The sequence below is a fragment of the Rhinoraja longicauda genome, chromosome 3 (genome assembly GCF_053455715.1).
Source record: "Rhinoraja longicauda isolate Sanriku21f chromosome 3, sRhiLon1.1, whole genome shotgun sequence".
Classification (NCBI taxonomy): domain Eukaryota; kingdom Metazoa; phylum Chordata; class Chondrichthyes; order Rajiformes; family Arhynchobatidae; genus Rhinoraja; species Rhinoraja longicauda.
Window position 1 is genome coordinate 10203986 of NC_135955.1, and position 19301 is coordinate 10223286.

General features: G+C 46.6%; 1 protein-coding gene across 1 annotated transcript in view; it reads right to left on the reverse strand.

Moving 5' to 3' along the window:
* Nucleotides 1-6113: 6113 nt before the first annotated feature.
* The window catches only part of LOC144592318 (trans-2,3-enoyl-CoA reductase-like), a 111583-nt gene continuing 98395 nt past the window's right edge, over nucleotides 6114-19301 (reverse strand). Inside the window, exons 9-12 of the mRNA XM_078396847.1 lie at nucleotides 13003-13060; nucleotides 10710-10795; nucleotides 6348-6393; nucleotides 6114-6241 (exon numbers count right to left, since the gene is read on the reverse strand). Of these exons, the coding sequence (XP_078252973.1) occupies nucleotides 6114-6241; nucleotides 6348-6393; nucleotides 10710-10795; nucleotides 13003-13060 (318 nt within the window). The remainder of the gene's footprint in view (nucleotides 6242-6347; nucleotides 6394-10709; nucleotides 10796-13002; nucleotides 13061-19301) is intronic.

Below are 19301 nucleotides of genomic sequence, written 5' to 3' on the forward strand. Positions count from 1 at the left end.
TGTGCTCTCATCATACTGTGTACAATTTCATGAGATGCAGCCGAGGCCCGCTGGGATGCACTTGGCTGATGAATGGAAATTATATGTGCTGTATAAATTATACATGTGGCATAAAAATAATGAGGTGTCTACCCTGAATGGCTCCCAGACCAATAGGATGCACTTACAGCATGCAAGGCAAGGTCCTAATAGGCAATCATGCCACACACTGTCAGCAGCGATGCGGGCAACGGAGGGGAGATGCCCAGGCAAGGATCCGGGCCTGTGCAGTCAAGGTTAACACTGTCTAATTCTCCGATCGCTGATTCGATTTTGCTAAAAGCTTTGATGTAAGATGGAATTAATAAATTACAACCTGTTATACCTCAACCTTGTTTGCCTTTAGAGATACGGGATTGAACCAAGCCATTCGGCCCATCAGTTCCGCGACGACCAGCGATCGCTGTGCACCAATACTATCCTACAACAATTTACAAATTTTTAACGACGCCAATTAACCTACAAACCTGGAGTGTGGGAGTAAACCAGAGCACCTGGAGAAAACCCACGTGGTCACAGGGAGAACGTACAAACTCCGTACTGACAGCACCCATAGTCAGGATCGAACCCGGGTCTCTGGCGCTGTAAGGCAGCAACTGTACGCTATTGCCTTTCAGGTAGAAAACCCAACCGCCCATGCCATTCAGGTAGAAAACCCAACCACGGAACTCAGTTGGAAGAAGGGTTCCGTCCAAAAAAGTCACCTGCAACCTTCACACAAGGGGTGGTGAGTGCATGGAACAAGCTGCCAGAGGAGGTAGTTGAGGCTGGGACTATCCCAACATTTAAGAAAAGTTACACAGGTACATGGGTTTGGAGGGATATGGACCAAATGCAGACAGGTGGGACTAGTGCAGCTGGAACATGTTGGCTGGTGTGGGCAAGTTGGGTCGAAGTGCCTGTTTCCACGCTGCATCAATCTATGACTCTATGACTCGAAGTCTGAGAAAGGGCCTCGACCAGAAACATCCCCTGGTGACTGAAGAGGGTCCCGACCCAAAACCTTGTCTGACCCGCTGTTTTCCTCCATTATTGTAGTGCGTTGCTCATCCAAAACACTTGGCAGTTGAAACACAGCCTCCTTCTTGTTCAACTTTCTCAGTGCTCTCTCCACGGTCTTTTCATTTACTGGAAGGGAGGTTGAGTCAGTAGGAAGGGAGGCGGTACTGCTTCGAGTCACGGTAACCGATCCCTTGCACTCAGTTGGCCTTTTTTAAACACATGGCTGCTGTGACCCGCTAGCCAGCTCATCTGGCTGGGTGAACGACACCTACCGAACTATGCGCGTGACATGATGACTGGACCGTGGGATTCACGCGGTGGTGGTCTGTAGTTGACTCGTGGATCAGTCGCTCGGGAAATGACGGGGTAGTTCGATCACAAGTGTGTCAGGCGGGTGGACTGTCTGAAAGAAGGACAGGGGTTGGTGACAGGGCCCTTTCATGCTGCACGCTTCACACCATTCTCAAGATACCTCTTTGCGACCTTGGTGTTCACGGTTGCAGCAGGTCCATGGTCGACATCATTACTGCAATGATTAACAGTGCCAATTTATCATGTCACAAACCTCCAGGGTTGTCACTTGCTGCCATCATTGAAGTTTTTATGCAAAGAAGTACCATCCAGGACACAGTTCGTCTTTGAAATAATAATGTGCCGTCTTTGATGTCTACCTGAGAAAGCAGACAAGGACTCAACTTGATGCTTCACCCAGAAGTTGGCAGTCCACCAAGGCAGCGTCAATAATTTATGTGGCTGTCAACGCCTAGAATTCTAAGTTCATATCTCTGGCTCGGCACTTCCGAATGCTCCAAAGCTTCGTGACTCGAGAGAGAGAGAGGGAGAGACTATCGTGCTACCAACTTGGCCCAAAGCTGACAACTTTTACAGGCATTATGGTGCCTGGGATGAGAGCCTAAGTTAGGGGCGCCAACTATAGCACTCCCAAATACGGGACGAGGTCACCGCCCCGCACCCCATGTGACCTCACCCAGCCAGCGGCCACGTGCTCCCGCTCCACCAATGGCGGCCGCCTGGGCCGGGAGGCGGGTTGTGGCGCAACCTCCGATAGGCGTCGCCCGGGCCTCCGGGCCTACACTGTCCTCACCTACACGGTCCGGAAAGTAGACACAGATTTTAACCAGCAGCTGCGGTTTTTTCCTTCTACACTGTCCGGACCACAGATACTAGAGGAGCAAGATAGACCACTCGACCCTAAAAACCGTAATACGTCATGGTGCCATTTTAGTAGGCAGAAACTTGCAGAAACTTTTTTAAAGAAAAATAACAAAAATCTGTGAATTGATAGATGAGATATATTCTGCATTTCAATGGTATCGTCATACATACTGTTCCCCCAAAACACCGATTGCACTGCGAGAGGCAGAGCGAACGGTGGGTTTTGCTTACTCAAATGGCTCCTTTGCGTATTACACTTCAGTATAGGAGATTTGAACGGAGTGGTTCATCTTGTTCCTCTAGTATCTTTGGTCCGGACCTACACTGTCCGGGCCTACAACGTCTGGGCCTACAGCGCCCCCCGGGCCTAATACGGGACAAGGGCGGCCCTGTACGGGACAAGCCAATTTTGCCTAAAATACGGGATGTCCCGGCTAATACGGGACAGTTGGCAACCATAGCCTGGGTATTAGGCAAGGCTGTCACACAGCTGGAGGCCTCGTGGCTTTGACCCATGGGCTTCTCAGCCCAGCCTTCATCAAAACCATCTCAGGAAATTCAGCAACATTACCCCGGCCATGGTGGCTTTTTTGCAAAGTCCGGGTCACCTGAATTCACAGAGGAATGGGGTGAAAATGGGAGGAGGAGAGGAGAGGAAGATAACAGGATAACATCCGAAAATGGGTCGGTTTCCACACACGCAGCTGATAATCCTCTCATCTCTGCTGATCCCTAAACTCTTTCTGGACCGTAATTTGGTCTTGCTTGTTCAGCGGGAGCTTTGACCGCCCCGTGGCGGATGTTTATGTTAACTTTTATGTACTTGTGTGTCTTGTTGCCTTTTTTAGTATGGCTGTTTGGTAAATCGCTTATACCATACCTTAATTGGTTCATGTGACAATAAACTTACCTTGACCTTAAAACCAACATCTCACAACAACAAACTTAATTGGGATTGATGTCTCTTACATATCATGTTCTAGCAGTGCCTTTTTCATGGAACTGCAAATGGACAATATTGTTTAATACTAACGGCACAGAGCTAACTGAAAATTAAAATGCTCTTGTACAAGATGTCCAGAAACCAGTGGCGTGATGGGGTGTGACGATGGCTCAGCGGTTGAGTTGCTGCCTTGCAGCACCAGAGACCTGGGTTCGATCCTGACTACGGGTGCTGTGTGTTCCGTGTTTTTAAGTTCTCTCCCCGTGACTGCGTGGGTTTTCTCCGGGAGCTCCGGTTTCCTCCCACACTCCAAAGATGTGCAGGTTTGTAGGTTAATTGGCTTCGGTAAAAAAATCGTAAACTGTCCCTAGTGTGTGCAGGTCAGCGTGCTAGATAATCGCTGGTCGGCGCGGACCTGATGGGCGGAAGAGCCTGGTTCCACCCAAGGCTGGAACTCTCTCCTCAGCCCTGGAAGAGCGCCCAACAACATCCTTTATGGCGTTTCTCATCCGATCGGACTATGCCGTACACTGTCCCATGAGACAATCGTAAGCCCGTCCTGCACAACGTTTCTGCCCGACTAGCGCAGGTGTTCCGCCCAACTATTGCAGTGTTTTGCTCAGCAAACCCAGACATTCCCAGGCATTGTTTGGGAACATCGACTCGTTTTTGAAGGGTTTGGAATGCGGTGCTGCTAATTCAGCGGACGACTCCATTTTAGCTGACATCGTCTGTTTAACCCTTGCAGTGCACGCATTACCCAATATCATAGCATAACAATAAATATCCATAAAAGGACAGTAGAAAGCATGGGTATATGGGGAGTCCATAGGTGTGATATCCTAGTGTGTGGAAACTAAAATGAGTACTTGTGCCACCGTAAGTATAAATACCTGCCCGCTAAAATGTCGTAAACTACACTCATTAATTAAGCTGAATATATGACAGGTAGTTTTGATTTGGAGTGTGGTCACTGGAGATGAGTGAACCGTGTCGAGGGAAATACCAGGCACGAGTTTGTAAATGCAAGATAAATGCAAGTTTTCTCTGGGAGCTCCGGTTTCCTCCCACACTCCAACGATGTACAGGTTTGTAGGTTAATTGGCTTCGGTAAAAAAATCGTAAACTGTCCCTAGTGTGTGTAGGTGAGTGTGCTAGATAATCGCTGGTCGGCGCGGACCTGGTGGGCGGAAGAGCCTGGTTCTGCCCTTTACAGGGTAAAATCTAACTGTGACTTGCAAATTAATATTTGTATCAATCCACCATTTACCATGTAAATAGCAGTCCATTCTCACAAAATTATTGCACTTAAATAACTTTAATTATCCAGTCTAACTTTAAAAGGTGTAAATTCATCCTAGAAATTTTTCACGATATCTTTACTATATGTTATTTTTTCATTTTCTAAAGTTCACAACCTCTCTCCCCCGGGGGAGAAATTGACAAAAGATTCTCCAGGAAGACTGCATTACTTGGTGAAGTGATACATTGCTGTTTCATCTAGGAGGGGCAGTTATTATTGCACGAATTAGCACCCGTTAAAAATGTTGCGAAATTAATTTCTATTATCAATGTAAATCACGCAATATTACAACACAAGCTATAGCTTCCCAGTGGTGGGATGGGAGTAAAATTGAGACTCTTTCATCAGAACCATTAGATTCCTGTAGAAACAAAGAACTCCAGATGCTGGTTCATACCAAAGATAGACACAAAGTGCTGGAGTAACTCAGCGGGTCAGGCAGCATCTCTGGAGATAAAGGAAAGGCGACATTATGAGTCGGGACCCTTCTTTAAACTGAAATAAAAGGGTGGGGGGGGGGGGGGGGTGGAGGTGAGGGGGAAAGACCAGAACAAATCAAGGCCAGCAACAGTTGACCACAGGCTGGGTGATTCCCTGATTCCTGGTCACATCCCTTTATAACAAACTAATCAGGACAAATGTCATTAATAGAAGATAGACACAAAATTCTGGAGTAACTCAGTGGGACTGGCAGCATCTTTGGAGAGAAGGAATGGGTGACGTTTCGGATCAAGACCCTTCTTCAGACTCCAGGGCGCAGCGGTAGAGTTGCTGCCTTACAACGCTTGCAGCGCCAGAGGCCCGGGTTCGATCCCGACTGCGGGCGCTGTCTGTACGGAGTTTGTACGTTCTCCCCGTGACCTGCTTGGGTTTTCTCTGAGATCTTCAGTTTCCTCCCACACTCCAAAGACGTGCAGGTATGTAGGTTAATTGGCTTGGTAAATGTAAAAAATGTCCCTAGTGTGCGTAGGATAGTGTTAATTTGCAGGAAAATAACTGCAGATGCTGGTTTAAATCGAAGGTAGACACAAAGGGCTGGAGTAACTCAGCGGGTCAGGCAGCATCTCAGGAGAGAAGGAATGGGTGACGTTTCGGGTCGAGACCCTTCTTTATGGGGGATCGCTGGTCGGCATGGCCTATGTGGGCCTGTTTCCGCGCTGAATCTCTAAAACTAAAAAAACTAAAAGGGTCTCGAACCGCAACGTCATCCATTCCTTCTCTCCTGAGATGCTGCCTGACCTGCTGAGTTACTCCAGTATTTTTGTGAAATAAATACCTTCTCTCCAGAGATGCTGCCTGTCCTTCTGAGTTACTCCAGCGTTTTGTGTCTATCTTCAGTGTAAACCAGCATCTGCAGTCCCTTCCTGCACTCCCTGCCATCAACGTTCATCAGGTTTTTTCAGCAGCTTCTGTCTCCTTAGGTTAGCTGATTGCCCACGTTGCCATGGTTACGCTGACAATCTCTGCCTCTTCCCTCTCGCACAATAGCAGGAAGCACCACAGTCGCCCATGGGTTTGTGCTGCCGTGCAGACCCATTGAAAGCCAGTCACCGTCTTGCCACTTATTTATTTTCACTGCGGTTGAAGTTCCACTCACTTTACACCAATGTATAAAAAAACCTCAAGATCTGCAGGCATGAACTCAGGCACTCAAAGTGTGAACGGGATCAAAGCCGTTCTGTAGCTGGGATAATTTTTAAAATCTTTCTGATATTGGCAATGCTTCCTCTGAGCCCACAATATCAACTGGAGAGAGAGCATCAGAGTGAAGACGGCAACTGAAAAGAAAAGAAAATAAGATTATCATTAGCGTATGGGTCTGACGTCCTTGAAGGAAACTGTACTTTATTCAGTTTTGTGCCACGAGTGAGTAATTTTATTTACCTGGAAATGTCTGAGTCATAACGGTGAAGCTAATCCAGGCTCCCATCTACGACAAATTTGAGAACATGGATTAATTACCGTTGCATTATCATCATATCATATCATATCATATCATATATATACAGCCGGAAACAGGCCTTTTCGGCCCTCCAAGTCCGTGCCGCCCAGCGATCCCCACACATTAACACTATCCTACACCCACTAGGGACAATTTTTTTTTTTTTACATTTACCCAGCCAATTAACCTACATACCTGTACGTCTTTGGAGTGTGGGAGGAAACCGAAGATCTCGGAGAAAACCCACGCAGGTCACGGGGAGAACGTACAAACTCCTTACAGTGCAGCACCCGTAGTCAGGATCGAACCTGAGTCTCCGGCGCTGGCTGTAAAGCAGCAACTCTACCGCTGCGCTACCGCGACAGCATGGTTTGGGGACAGCTCCATCCAAGGCCGCAAGACATTGCAGGTAATTGTGGAAGCGGCCCAGATCGTCATGCAGACCAACCTCCCTTCCATTGACTCCATTTATACCTCACCACTACCTCGGCAACCTCGGTGTTGGCTGCAACCTTCCCCCCCATTGACGAACTGTACACTGCAAGGGCCAGGAAGCGAGCGGGCAAGATCATCTCTGACCCCTCTCACCCTGGCCACAAAATCCTTGAAGCGCTTCCATCTGGAAGGCGACTCCGGACTGTCAAAGCAGCCACAGCCAGACATAAAAACAGCTTTTTTTCCCCACGAGTATTAGTTCTACTCAATAACCAAAGTCTGTAGTCTCTTTTTTTGCTCTGGTTTATTTTCACCCACATGTTTAGACCGTAATGTTGTAGTATCCTTATTGTTTTGATGTGGTTATGCTTTATTCTTAATTGTTAACTGTATGTTTGTGTTGTCATTTGAGGGCGGAGCACCAAGGCACATTCCTTGTATATGCACATACTTGACCAATAAACTTATTCATTCATTCAAGGCCAACAGCATAATCAAGGATCAATCGCACCCTGGCCACTCCCTCTCCCATCAGGCAAGAGGTACAGAAGTGTGAAAACGCACACCTCCAGATTCAGGGACAGTTTATTCCCAGCTGTTATCAGGCAACTGGACCATCCAATATGAAAAAGAGGGCAGCCCTGACCTCCATCTACCTAATTGCAGACCCTGGGATTAACTTTAATTGGACTTTATCTTGCACAAAATGTCACTCCCTTTATCCCATATCTGTACACTGTGGACGGCTTGAATGTAATCATGTGTAGTCTTGTCATGGCTGGATAACATGCAACAAAAAAGCTTTTCAATGTGCCTCGCTCGGTACACGTGACAATAAACTAAATTAAACAAAACTAAATTCTTCTTCTTTTGCGTTCTGCTCATATCATATCATATCATATATATACAGCACGGAAACAGGCCTTTTCGGCCCACCAAGTCCGCACCGCCCAGCGATCCCCGCACATTAACACTATCCTACACCCACTAGGGACAATTTTTACATTTACCCAGCCAATTAACCTATATACCTCTACAAAGTCTACCAGAGTTAGTTAGTGATTTCTGGAAGGCTGGTGGAGTACAAGCCCTGATTTGCACAATTGATGCTGAGGTTGAATTGATTGAGAGCTTTAAGTTGTTGGGCATAGCTATTATCAATGAACTGTCATGGAGTAAACGTATTAATGTAACAGCCAAGAAGGCACACCAATGTCCCCACTTCCTCAGGAGACTTAGGTCATTTGGCACATCTCCAACGAATCTTGCAAATCTCTACAGATGCACCCCAGAGAAAGCAACATCCCGGGGTTGCAACATCCCTTGCTTTGGAAACCATTCTGCGCAAGACTGCAATAAATTGCGGAGAGTTGTGTAGATGTAGCCCACACCATCACACATACCATATTTCCCACCATACTTCTTCATACTTCTTCAGTCTGAAGAAGGGTCTCGACCCGAAATGGCGCCCATTCCTTCTCTCCTGAGATGCTGCCTGACCCACTAAGTTGCTCCAGCACTTTGTGAATAAATACCTTCGATTTGTACCAGCATCTGCAGTTATTTTCTTACACTTCTTATGCTTCCTACCATTGACTCTATCTACAGTTCACGCTGTCTCGAAAAAAACGGCCAGTGTTAACGAAAGCCCTTTCACCCTCTGGTCATTCCTGCTTCTCCACACAATTGTCTGGCGGTACAAATACCTTGGAGTGTGCCTGGACAGTGAACTGGACTGGTCCAAGAACGCTGAGGCCCTGTACAAGAAGGGACAGAGCCGGCTGTACTTTTTGTGAAGGCTCCGCTCCTTCAACATCTGCAGTAAAATGCTGCATATGTTCTACCAATCAGCGGTAGCCAGTGCCATCTTCTTCGCTGCCATGTGTTGGGGCAGCAGGGCAAAGGCCGCGGACGCCAACAGAATAACAAGCTCACCAGGCAGGCTGGCTCTGTCCTGGGGGCGAAGTTGGATTCATGGGAGGCGGTCTTGGAGGGGATGATGTTCCTCAAACTGCAGAGCATCTTGGACAATACAGCTCACCCCCTCCATGACATATTGGTCAACCTGAGGAGCACCTTCAGCAACAGACTGGTCCCACCAAGGCACAGGACAGAACTCCACAGGAGATCCTTCTCCCCTGTGGCGATCAGACTGTACAACTCTTCCCCTTCTGTCGTGGGGTAGACTGACTCCCCTCCCCTTCTTGCCCTCCATTATCAAGCTTCTCAATGGTCCGCCAATAAGCTAGAGTACAGTCTGTTTCACCTCTGCCCCATTGCGGACATTGGACGTTACCATTGGAAGTGGCGCGTAACAATGTTGACAACTACAGCATATCCTGAGCTCCATATCATCCCCTTGAACTTAATGTATTTATGTTTGCCTTGAGTGTGTTTATGTGCAATATCAATAGACAATAGACAATAGGTGCAGGAGGAGGCCATTCGGCCCTTCGAGCCAGCACCGCCATTCAATGTGATCATGGCTGATCATTCTCAATCAGTACCCCGTTCCTGCCTTCTCCCGATACCCCCTGACTCCGCTATCCTTAAGAGCTCTATCCAGCTCTCCCTTGAATGCATTCAGAGAATTGGCCTCCACTGCCTTCTGAGGCAGAGAATTCCACAGATTTACAACTCTCTGACTGAAAAAGTTTTTCCTCATCTCAGTTCTAAATGGCCTACCCCTTATTCTTAAACTGTGGCCCCTTGTTCTGGACTCCCCCAACATTGGGAACATGTTTCTTGCCTCTAACGTGTCCAACCCCTTAATAATCTTATACGTTTCGATAAGATCTCCACTCATCCTTCTAAATTCCAGTGTATCATCCATTTTGATTGGATAGCATGCAAAATAAAGCTTTCCAATGTTCCTCGGTAGATGTGCCAACAATAAACCTAAACCAAAAACATATAACAACATAAATGCAGCTAATTGCAGAGAATTTTAAATGTAGCCCACTCCACCACAAATACCATACTTCCCACCATTGACTCCATTGAAAGGAATCTGGAATTTTATTTTTGAAAAGCCAACATCAGTGGTAATAATAGTTGAGAAATTATTAGTCCTTAAAACTCAACCACTTGCGGAATATATGGTATATGGAACGAGCTGTCGGAGGAGGTAGTTGAGGCGGGTACTATTGTAAAGTTTAAGAGACATTTGGACATGTACATGGATAGAATAGATATAGAAGGTTATGGGCCAAGAGTGGGCATGTGGGACTAGTGTAGATAGGGCAAGTTGGTCGGCGTGGGCAAATTCTACACTGCATGACTCCAAAAATCTATTGCACTTCTGTTCCTATCAGATGAAAATTTGCCATCCTTACCATAGACTGGGCTACATGAGTTTCCTGATGGGTCAGGCAGCATCTCCGGAGAAAAAGGAAGGGTGACGTTTTGGGTCGGGACACTTGAGATGGGCTGATTTTTCTTCACCATCAATTTGGGTCAAAAATATTTATTTTTGCACAATCAATTTCTGTGATTTTTAAAAATTCTCTGATGGCACAGTGGTACAGCGGTAGAGTTGCTGCCTTACAGTGGCAGAGACCAAGGTTCGATCTTGACTACGGGTGCTGTCTGTATGGAGTTTGTACCTTCTGCCTCTACCGGGTTTTCTCCGGGTGCTCTGGTTTCCTCCCATATTCCAAAGATGTGCAGGTTTGTAGGTTAATTGACTTCTGTAAATTGCCCCTGTGTGTGTAGGATAGAACTAGAGTACAGGTGATGGCTGGTTGGCATGGAGTCGGGGGGCCAAAGGGCCTGTTTCCACACTGTATCTCTAAACTAAAAAAACTACACTGAACCATAGTAATAGGATAAAAGATTTCATGCAATAAAATGGTTGAAGAAATTATTACCTCGTATGTATAGTTGGGGCAGGAAACCAATTTGAAAAGCCATGTGAAGGGGTTGTAAGTTGGTCTGACAAAATGATTCTTGGCACCTCAAGAAAAATAAAACGGACTGATTATTGAATTTGGCATTGGAGAGCGTGCATTTAAAGTTTAAATGCGATTGATAACAAAGGCATCTTCATTTTGGTTATAACGTTATACTGCGAGGAGACAGGTCCATTTACAAGACATTTACACGCGACTGATTTACACGGTTTCTGATGTTTCAAAGTGAAGGGGAAAAGATTTAATAGGAATCCGAGGGGTAACCTTTTCCACACAGTGGGTGGTGGGTGTATGGAACAAGCTGACAGGGGTCACAGCTTAAGGATAAGGGGGAAGTCTTTTAGGACCGAGATGAGAAAACATTTCTTCACACAGAGAGTGGTGAGTCTGTGGAATTCTCTGCCACAGAAGGTAGTTGAGGCCAGTTCATTGGCTATATTTAAGAGGGAGTTAGATGTGGCCCTTTTTGCTAAAGGGATCAGGGGGTATGGAGAGAAGGCAGGTACAGGGTACTGAGCTGGATGATCAGCCATGATCATATTGAATGGCGGTGCAGGCTCGAAGGGCCGAATGGCCTACTCCTGCACCTATTTTCTATGTTTCTATGTAGTTGAGGCAGGGACTATCCCAACGTTTAAGAAACAGTTAGACAGGTACATGGATAGTGTGTGTAAGAAGGAACAGCAGATGCTGGTTTAAACCGAAGGTATACACAAAAAGCTGGAGTAACTCAGCAGGACAGGCAGAGTCCAGAAATTCAAAACTCACCCAGAGAGTTGCAAATTTGTGGAATTCTCTGCCACAGAAGGGCAGTGGAGGCCAATTCACTGGATGAATTTAAAAGCTCTAGGGGCTAGTAGAATCAAGGGATATGGGGAGAAGGCAGGCACGGGTTACTGATTGTGAATGATCAGCCATGATCACAATGAATGGCGGTGCTGGCTCGAAGGGCCAAATGGCCTCCTCCTGCACCTATTTTCTATGTTTCTATGTCCTTCAGCCCAACTTGCTCACATTGAATGCCATGTAATATCATTGCGATACACATTTACACAACAATGTTGTATTACTGACTGGAGAGCCTGTACTAGCGATTGATTTTGGCCTGAATAACAGGGAGATTGCCTGTCCTCTCTTGGCATCATGCCAACAAGACCTGTTATGGAATATGGGGAAAAAGCAGGAACGGGGTACTGATTCTGGATAATCAGCCATGATCAGATTGAATGGCATAGCTGACTCGAAGGGCCAAATGGCCTACTCCTGCTGTGTTTCTATGTTATATTTCCAGGAGAGGGCCGAGGGTTTAATGTCGGAACTGGAGATGCTGGTTTACAAATAGGCTCATACATATGAGGAGGGTTTTTATGATCGGCAAATGGTTGGACAAAGGGCAGAGATGAGAAGGTGTGAGACAAAAGGATTGAAGAGTTGCAAACTGTGAAGCTGGAGGAAGGAATGTAGGTGAAAGGGGAGGGGGAGAGGAGTAATAGGTCCGAGATCAGGGGAACAATGAGAAGTAGGGGGGGGGGGGGGGGAAGGAAGTCGGGTGGGGTACATGGGGGAAGGAGAGGAGGAAGGTTATGACGGTTGCTAAAATTGGAGAATTCAATATTCGTACCTCACATCAAAAAGACTTTCAGATCTCGCTTAGAGTTAACATGAACAGAGGGAGAAGTTGTTGTTGCGGGACATCACAGTGGCGCGGCTGGTAGAGCTGCTGCCTCACTGCGCTAGAGACCCGGGTTAAATCCTGACCACGTTTGCTTGTCACTGTGGAGTCTGCACGTTCTCCCTATCACCGCACGGATTAACACCGGATGCTCCAAGTTTCCTCACACATGCGGGTTTGTAGATTAACGGGCCCCGTTTGTAGATTAACGAGCAAATGGCTCCTAATGTGTAGGGAGTGGATGCAAAAGTGGGCTAGCATAGAACTAGAAAGGGCGGGGGTTGAGGTTGGGGTGGAGGGGGGGGGGGGAGGTGGGTCGGGGCCTACATGGGGGTTTGACGGTTAATTGCCCTCTATAAATTGTCCCAAATATGTAGGGAGTGGATGAGAAAGTGGGATAACATAGAACTAGTATGAATGGGCGATCGATGGTCGTTGTGGACTCGGCGGGCCAAAGGCCTTGTTTCCATGCTGCATCTTTCAATTAATCAATGCAACACTGTCGCTAATTAATTGCAAAGAGCCGAAATACAGTGCAATGGCAGATAACAAGTGGAATTAGATGGAAATTATACCTACCTGTTTTATGCACTTGGATTATAACAGCATTTGTGAAATAGTTTCCAGCTCCACAGACCTGAGAGAATGAACAGAACTCATTGTCAGCTGGAATTGCTCATCAGCTAATGAATAAATCTGCATACGGTGCATTAGTGGAATTAACTATCTCCAATATTTGCATAACATTTTAATTAACCTGGTGGATGAATTGGAAAATTTGTCTTGGTTAGGATGAAAGTATGATAAACGTTTTTGTTTAAATAAAGATATTTATTCTTTATTACTGCTGTTTTCGAACAACCAAAGTATTTTCGCCGAAACAATTTTTAGACATTTTCCAAGTTTATATTTTATGCATTTTACATCATGGCAAAAGCAGCTCTTAGTGAAATAAATTGATGATTTAAATATTGCCTTTGACATCGCCCACTCACCTTGATATATCCCTTCTGGAATGTGTGCCAAAAGAAGATGTGTAAATGCCCATTTGTCTCCTTAATTCATCTCACGTATCAATGCCACACAACTGCATATTTTGATAGCAGGTTTATGGATGTATACATAAAAATAATTAATCACTTATTACACAAGGGAGACTTTCACAGAAATTTACAGGACACTCCGCTCTCCTAAGCCATGGCTGAAACTGATTCAAACCTAATCCTTTTGACAGAAGTGGGGCAGAATTGTAACATAAATTCATCCCAGGTTAGCACTCCACTGAAGTCATCTGGTAAATTCATTCATAAAGAAACCAGCAGCATTTGCCTTCCAACGCCTCAGGAAAGAATCAATTGAAGTGGGGGTAGCATTTTGCACAAAAGCGCAAATCAAATTTGGTCTAATTCCACAAAATCTCTTTGATACCCACTATTGATCTGTTTTACAATGAGGAAAGAGGCAAGAGATTATACACCGAGGTTATCAAGTCTTCAAAATTATCATTATTCCAACTTTTGCTGACATTTTTTCATAATTTTACAAGTAAGGATTGTTATACTTTTTACGTACTCCAGCATTTTATCATATCATATCATATCATATATATACAGCGGGAAACAGGCCTGTTCGGCCCTCCAAGTCCGTGCCGCCCAGCGATCCCCGTACATTAACACTATCCTGCACCCACTAGGGACAATTTTTACATTTACCCAGCCAATTAACCTACATACCTGTACGTCTTTGGAGTGTGGGAGGAAACCGAAGATCTCGGAGAAAACCCACGCAGGTCACGGGGAGAACGTACAAACTCCTTAAAGTGCAGCACCCGTAGTCAGGATCAAACCTGAGTCTCCAGCGCTGCATTCGCTGTAAAGCAGCAACTCTACCGCTGCGCTACCGTGCCGATATCAAACAGCATTTACAGTTCTTTTTTTAATTATATTTTTATTTATCTCTTTATTTTACTCAGCATAAAGGAACTATAATTTGCTGATATTGATGCATAATGTCATTGGCCTATTGGAAAAGATCATGTCATTGCTCCATGAAATATGGACTTAAAAAGAAATTGGAAATAGAGTCATAGAGCCATAGAGTGATACAGTGTGGAAATAGGCCCTTCGGCCCAACTTGCTCACACCAGCCAACATGCCCCAGCTACACTAGTCCCACCTGCCCGCGTTTGGCCCATATCCCTCTAAACCTGTTCTATTCATGTACCTGTCTAAATGTTTCTTAAACATTGCGATAGTACCTGCCTCGAACCCGGGTCTCTGGTGATGTGAGGCAGCAACTCTACCGCTGTGCCACTGTTCTGCCCTAATGCCATTGCGATTTACTTAATACACACATTTACTTAATATTTTGCTCTATTTTGGTTTGCAATACATTCCAGCACCATTCTGCTGTTTTGCACTCATGCCTATGTTTCATATTGTATTTATCATTACAGTTCACTCCGTGAGCTTCATGGGAGCAAGGAATTGCATTGCACCCTGGAGTACAGGACCACTAACTAATCTGAGTCGGAATCTGAACTTCGAGAGTCTACTTCTTTCGTATATGTCAACTACACCGCTCCCCTCCCTCAAGGTGTCCCCCAAGGCTCAGTCCTTGGCCCCCTCCTCTTCATCCTCTACCTGTTCTCCCTTGGTCAATTAATCCGCCGTCATGGTCTCAACTTCCACTGCTTCGCCGATGATATCCAGCTCCTCATCTCCACCAAGTCAATCTCCCCCACCACACACTCTACGCTGACAAACTGCATCACTGAAATAAAATCTTGGCTTCAATCAAATTTCCTCAAACTCAATTGCAACAAATCTGAAATCATCATCATTGGTCCAAAAACGCTCACCAAATCCACCCAAAACTTCATCCTCAACATTGATGGTCTCCCAGTATCCACCTCACCTCACATCCGGAATCTTGGAATCATCTTTGATCAAGCCCTCTCCTTCGACAAACACATCAAACACATCACAAAGACAGCCGTCTTCCACCTCAAAAACATTGCCCGTCTCCGTCCATCCCTCTCCTCCACAGCTGCAGAAACCCTCATCCACGCCTTCATCACCTCCCGTCTGGACTATTGCAACAGCCTCCTCTATGGCGCACCCTCAAAAATCATCAGTAAACTTCAATACATTCAAAACTCCGCTGCCCGTCTACTCACCCACACCCCGATCCGTGACCATATCACCCCCGTCCTTTATAAACTCCACTGGCTCCCCATCCCCCAGAGAATCCAGTACAAAATCCTCCTCATAACCTACAAAGCCCTCCATAACCTGGCCCCATCCTACCTGACCGACCTCCTCCACAGGCACACTCCCACCTGCACCCTCCGCTCTGCTGCTGCCAATCTCCTATCCCCCCACATCCGGACCAAACTCAGATCCTGGGGGGACAGGGCTTTCTCCATCGCTGCTCCCACCCTATGGAACTCACTACCCCAAAACGTTAGAGACTCCTCCACACTCACCACATTCGAAACATCGCTGAAGTCTCACCTGTTCAGTACTGCCTTCAACCACTGAAGGTCACCTCACCTTCTGTCTCCTTTCTCTGTTCGTTTATTTATTTACTTATTTATCTATTTATTCATTTCCCTATGTTCTCTAAATCTCTGTAAAGCGTCTTTGAGTATATGAAAAGCGCTATATAAATAAAATACATTATTATTATTATTATTACAACAATCAAAAGTGGCAATTGGTGCTTCAGAGTGCCGTAGTTGACGCTTTGCTGCAAATTTCGCCAGTTCTATAGAACTACCCAGGGTGGACGACAAAGACCTAAAGCAGCTCCCGCCACTTCGAGAGTCTGCACTTGGTAAATCCCTCCACAACACTCGCTATCAGGTTACAGTTTAATGAGGTTCAAACAGCTGCGCTTGAAATCTGTGGAGATTCTTAAAGCATTAACTGCAGGGGATTAGCAGGGTTCAAGTAGTTTATTGAGTGGCTTGCACCTCATCTACTTTGCAGGCAGTCTCCCGACACTTGCGGGTAGCTAGTTACCACTCCATATATATAAGAAAATAACTGCAGATGCTGGTACAAATCGATTTATTCACAAAATGCTGGAGTAACTCAGCAGGTCAGGCAGCATCACGGGAGAGAAGGAATGGGTGACGTTTCGGGTCGAGACCCTTCTTCAGACTGATGTCAGGGGGGCGGGACAAAGGAAGGATATAGGTGGAGACAGGAAGATAGAGGGAGATCTGGGAAGGAGGAGGGGAAGGGAGGGACAGAGGAGCTATCTGAAGTTGGAGAAGTCGACGTTCATACCACCGGGCTGCAAACTGCCCAGGCGAAATATGAGGTGCTGCTCCTCCAATTTCCGGTGGGCCTCACTATGGCACTGGAGGAGGCCCATGACAGAAAGGTCAGACTGGGAATGGGAGGGGGAGTTAAAGTGCTTGGCCACCGGGAGATCAGTTTTGTTAATGCGGACCGAGCGCAGGTGTTCAGCGAAGCGATCGCCGAGACAGCGCTTGGTTTCGCCGATATAAATAAGTTGACATCTAGAGCAGCGGATGCAATAGATGAGGTTGGAGGAGGTGCAGGTGAACCTCTGTCTCACCTGGAAAGACTGTTTGGGTCCTTGGATGGAGTTGAGGGGGGAGGTAAAGGGACAGGTGTTGCATCTCCAGCTTGGTAAGCTCTTGTTGGGACCTATCAACCGGGCCACAAGCGTGGTGGGAGAAGCCCCACTGTGCAGGAAGGGACTGCAGATGCTGGCTTAAACCGAGAACAGGCACAAAAAAAGTCTGAAGAAGGGTCTCGACCCGAAACGTCACCCACTCCTTCTCTCCAGAGATGCTGCCTGACCCGCTGAGTTGCTCCAGCATTTTGTGTCAATCTTGGGAGTAGCCGAAGCCTGTGATTTATTTGTGCTTGGCCTTCATGTGGTCCACTCATAGATGACTGAGCTGCTTAAGACAATAGACAATAGGTGCAGGAGGAGGCCATTCGGCCCTTCGAGCCAGCACCGCCATTCAATGTGATCATGGCTGATCATTCTCAATCAGTACCCTGTTCCTACCTTCTCCCCATACCCCCTGACTCCGCTATCCTTAAGAGCTCCATCCAGCTCTCTCTTGAATGCATTCAGAGAATTGGCCTCCACTGCCTTCTGAGGCAGAGAATTCCACAGATTCACAACTCTCTGACTGAAAATGTTTTTCCTCGTCTCAGTTCTAAATGGCCTACCCTTTATTCTTAAACTGTGGCCCCTGGTTCTGGACTCCCTCAACATTGGGAACATGTTTCCTGCCTCTAACGTGTCCAACCCCTTAATAATCTTATACGTTTCGATAAGATCTCCTCTCATCCTTCTAAATTCCAGTATATACAAGCCTAGTCGCTCCAGTCTTTCAACATATGATAGTCCCACCATTCTGGAAACAGGTCTGAAGAAGGGTCTCGACCCGAAACATCGCCCATTCCTTCTCTCCCGAGATGCTGCCTGACCTGCTGAGTTACTCCAGCATTTTGTGAAATAATTACCTTCGAGCTGCTTAAGGTCCTTCTTTAAGGACATATTTTAAGCGGTATCACAGACTTCAAGCAAACTAGAAGTACAAATTGCCTTGTAAAACGGAAACCGAAACTGAAACCTGGTAACGAAACAAGGAACTGCAGATGCTGGTTTGCAAACAAAAAGTGCTGGAGTAACTCAGTGGATCAGGCAGCACCACTGGAGGACATGGGTAGGTTCTAAATTTCCTTGAAATTAACCTCCAAAATGGCGTTTTATTATTTTTTGGTGGAATGGTTCACATGAAATGACTTTCCCTTCTGGAGATTCTGAAACAGGTATCACCAAAGCAGTTGTCCGTGAACTCTTTGCAGCTGCCTGCTATTTCTGCAAAGGCCCTAGTCTTCCTGGGTCCTTTAAGGCATTACAAAATGAACACCTTGAAGTCTCTACAGCAACGGAGCAACCTCCTGATGGTTCCGCAGAGACCGTTCCCTCCGTAACTCTCTGGTCCACTCGTCCCTTCCTACCCAAACCACCCCATCCCCGGGCACTTTCCCCTGCAACCACACAAGATGCAACACCTGCCCCTTTACCTCCCCCCTCAACTCCATCCAAGGACCCAAACAGTCTTTCCAGGTGAGACAGAGGTTCACCTGCACCTCCTCCAACCTCATCTATTGCATCCGCTGCTCCAGATGTCAACTTATTTACATCGGCGAAACCAAGCGCAGGCTCGGCGATCGCTTCGCTCAACACCTGCGCTCGGTCCGCGTTGGCCAATCTGATCTCCCGGTGGCCGAGCACTTCAATTCCCCCTCCCATTCCCAGTCTGACCTTTCTGTCATGGGCCTCCTCCAGTGCCATAGTGAGGCCCACCGGAAATTGGAGGAACAGTACCTCATATTTCGCCTGAGCAGCTTGCAGCCCGGTGGTATGAACATCGACTTCTCCCACTTTAGATAGTTCCTCCGTCCCTCTCTTCCCCTCCCCTTCCCAGATCTCCCTCTATCTTCTTGTCTCCACCTATATCCTTCCTTTGTCCGCCCCCCCTGACATCAGTCTGAAGAAGGGTCTCGACCCGAAACGTCACCCATTCCTTCTCTCCCGAGATGCTGCCTGACCTGCCGAGTTACTCCAGCATTTTGTGAATAAATACCTTCGATTTGTACCAGCATCTGCAGTTATTGTCTTATATAAACCTCCTGATGGTGGACTGTCTGACCAATAAAGTTTTTGACGTGAGCTTCACTTATGGAGTGGGTTGTCCGGGCAGTTATGGAAGATACTTCACAAAAGTAAAAGACTCGACCCCCAATGTTCATATAGAGAGACTCAACATTGCGTGACAGGCTGAGCTTAATGCATCAGCTGTGGATTAGTTGGATACA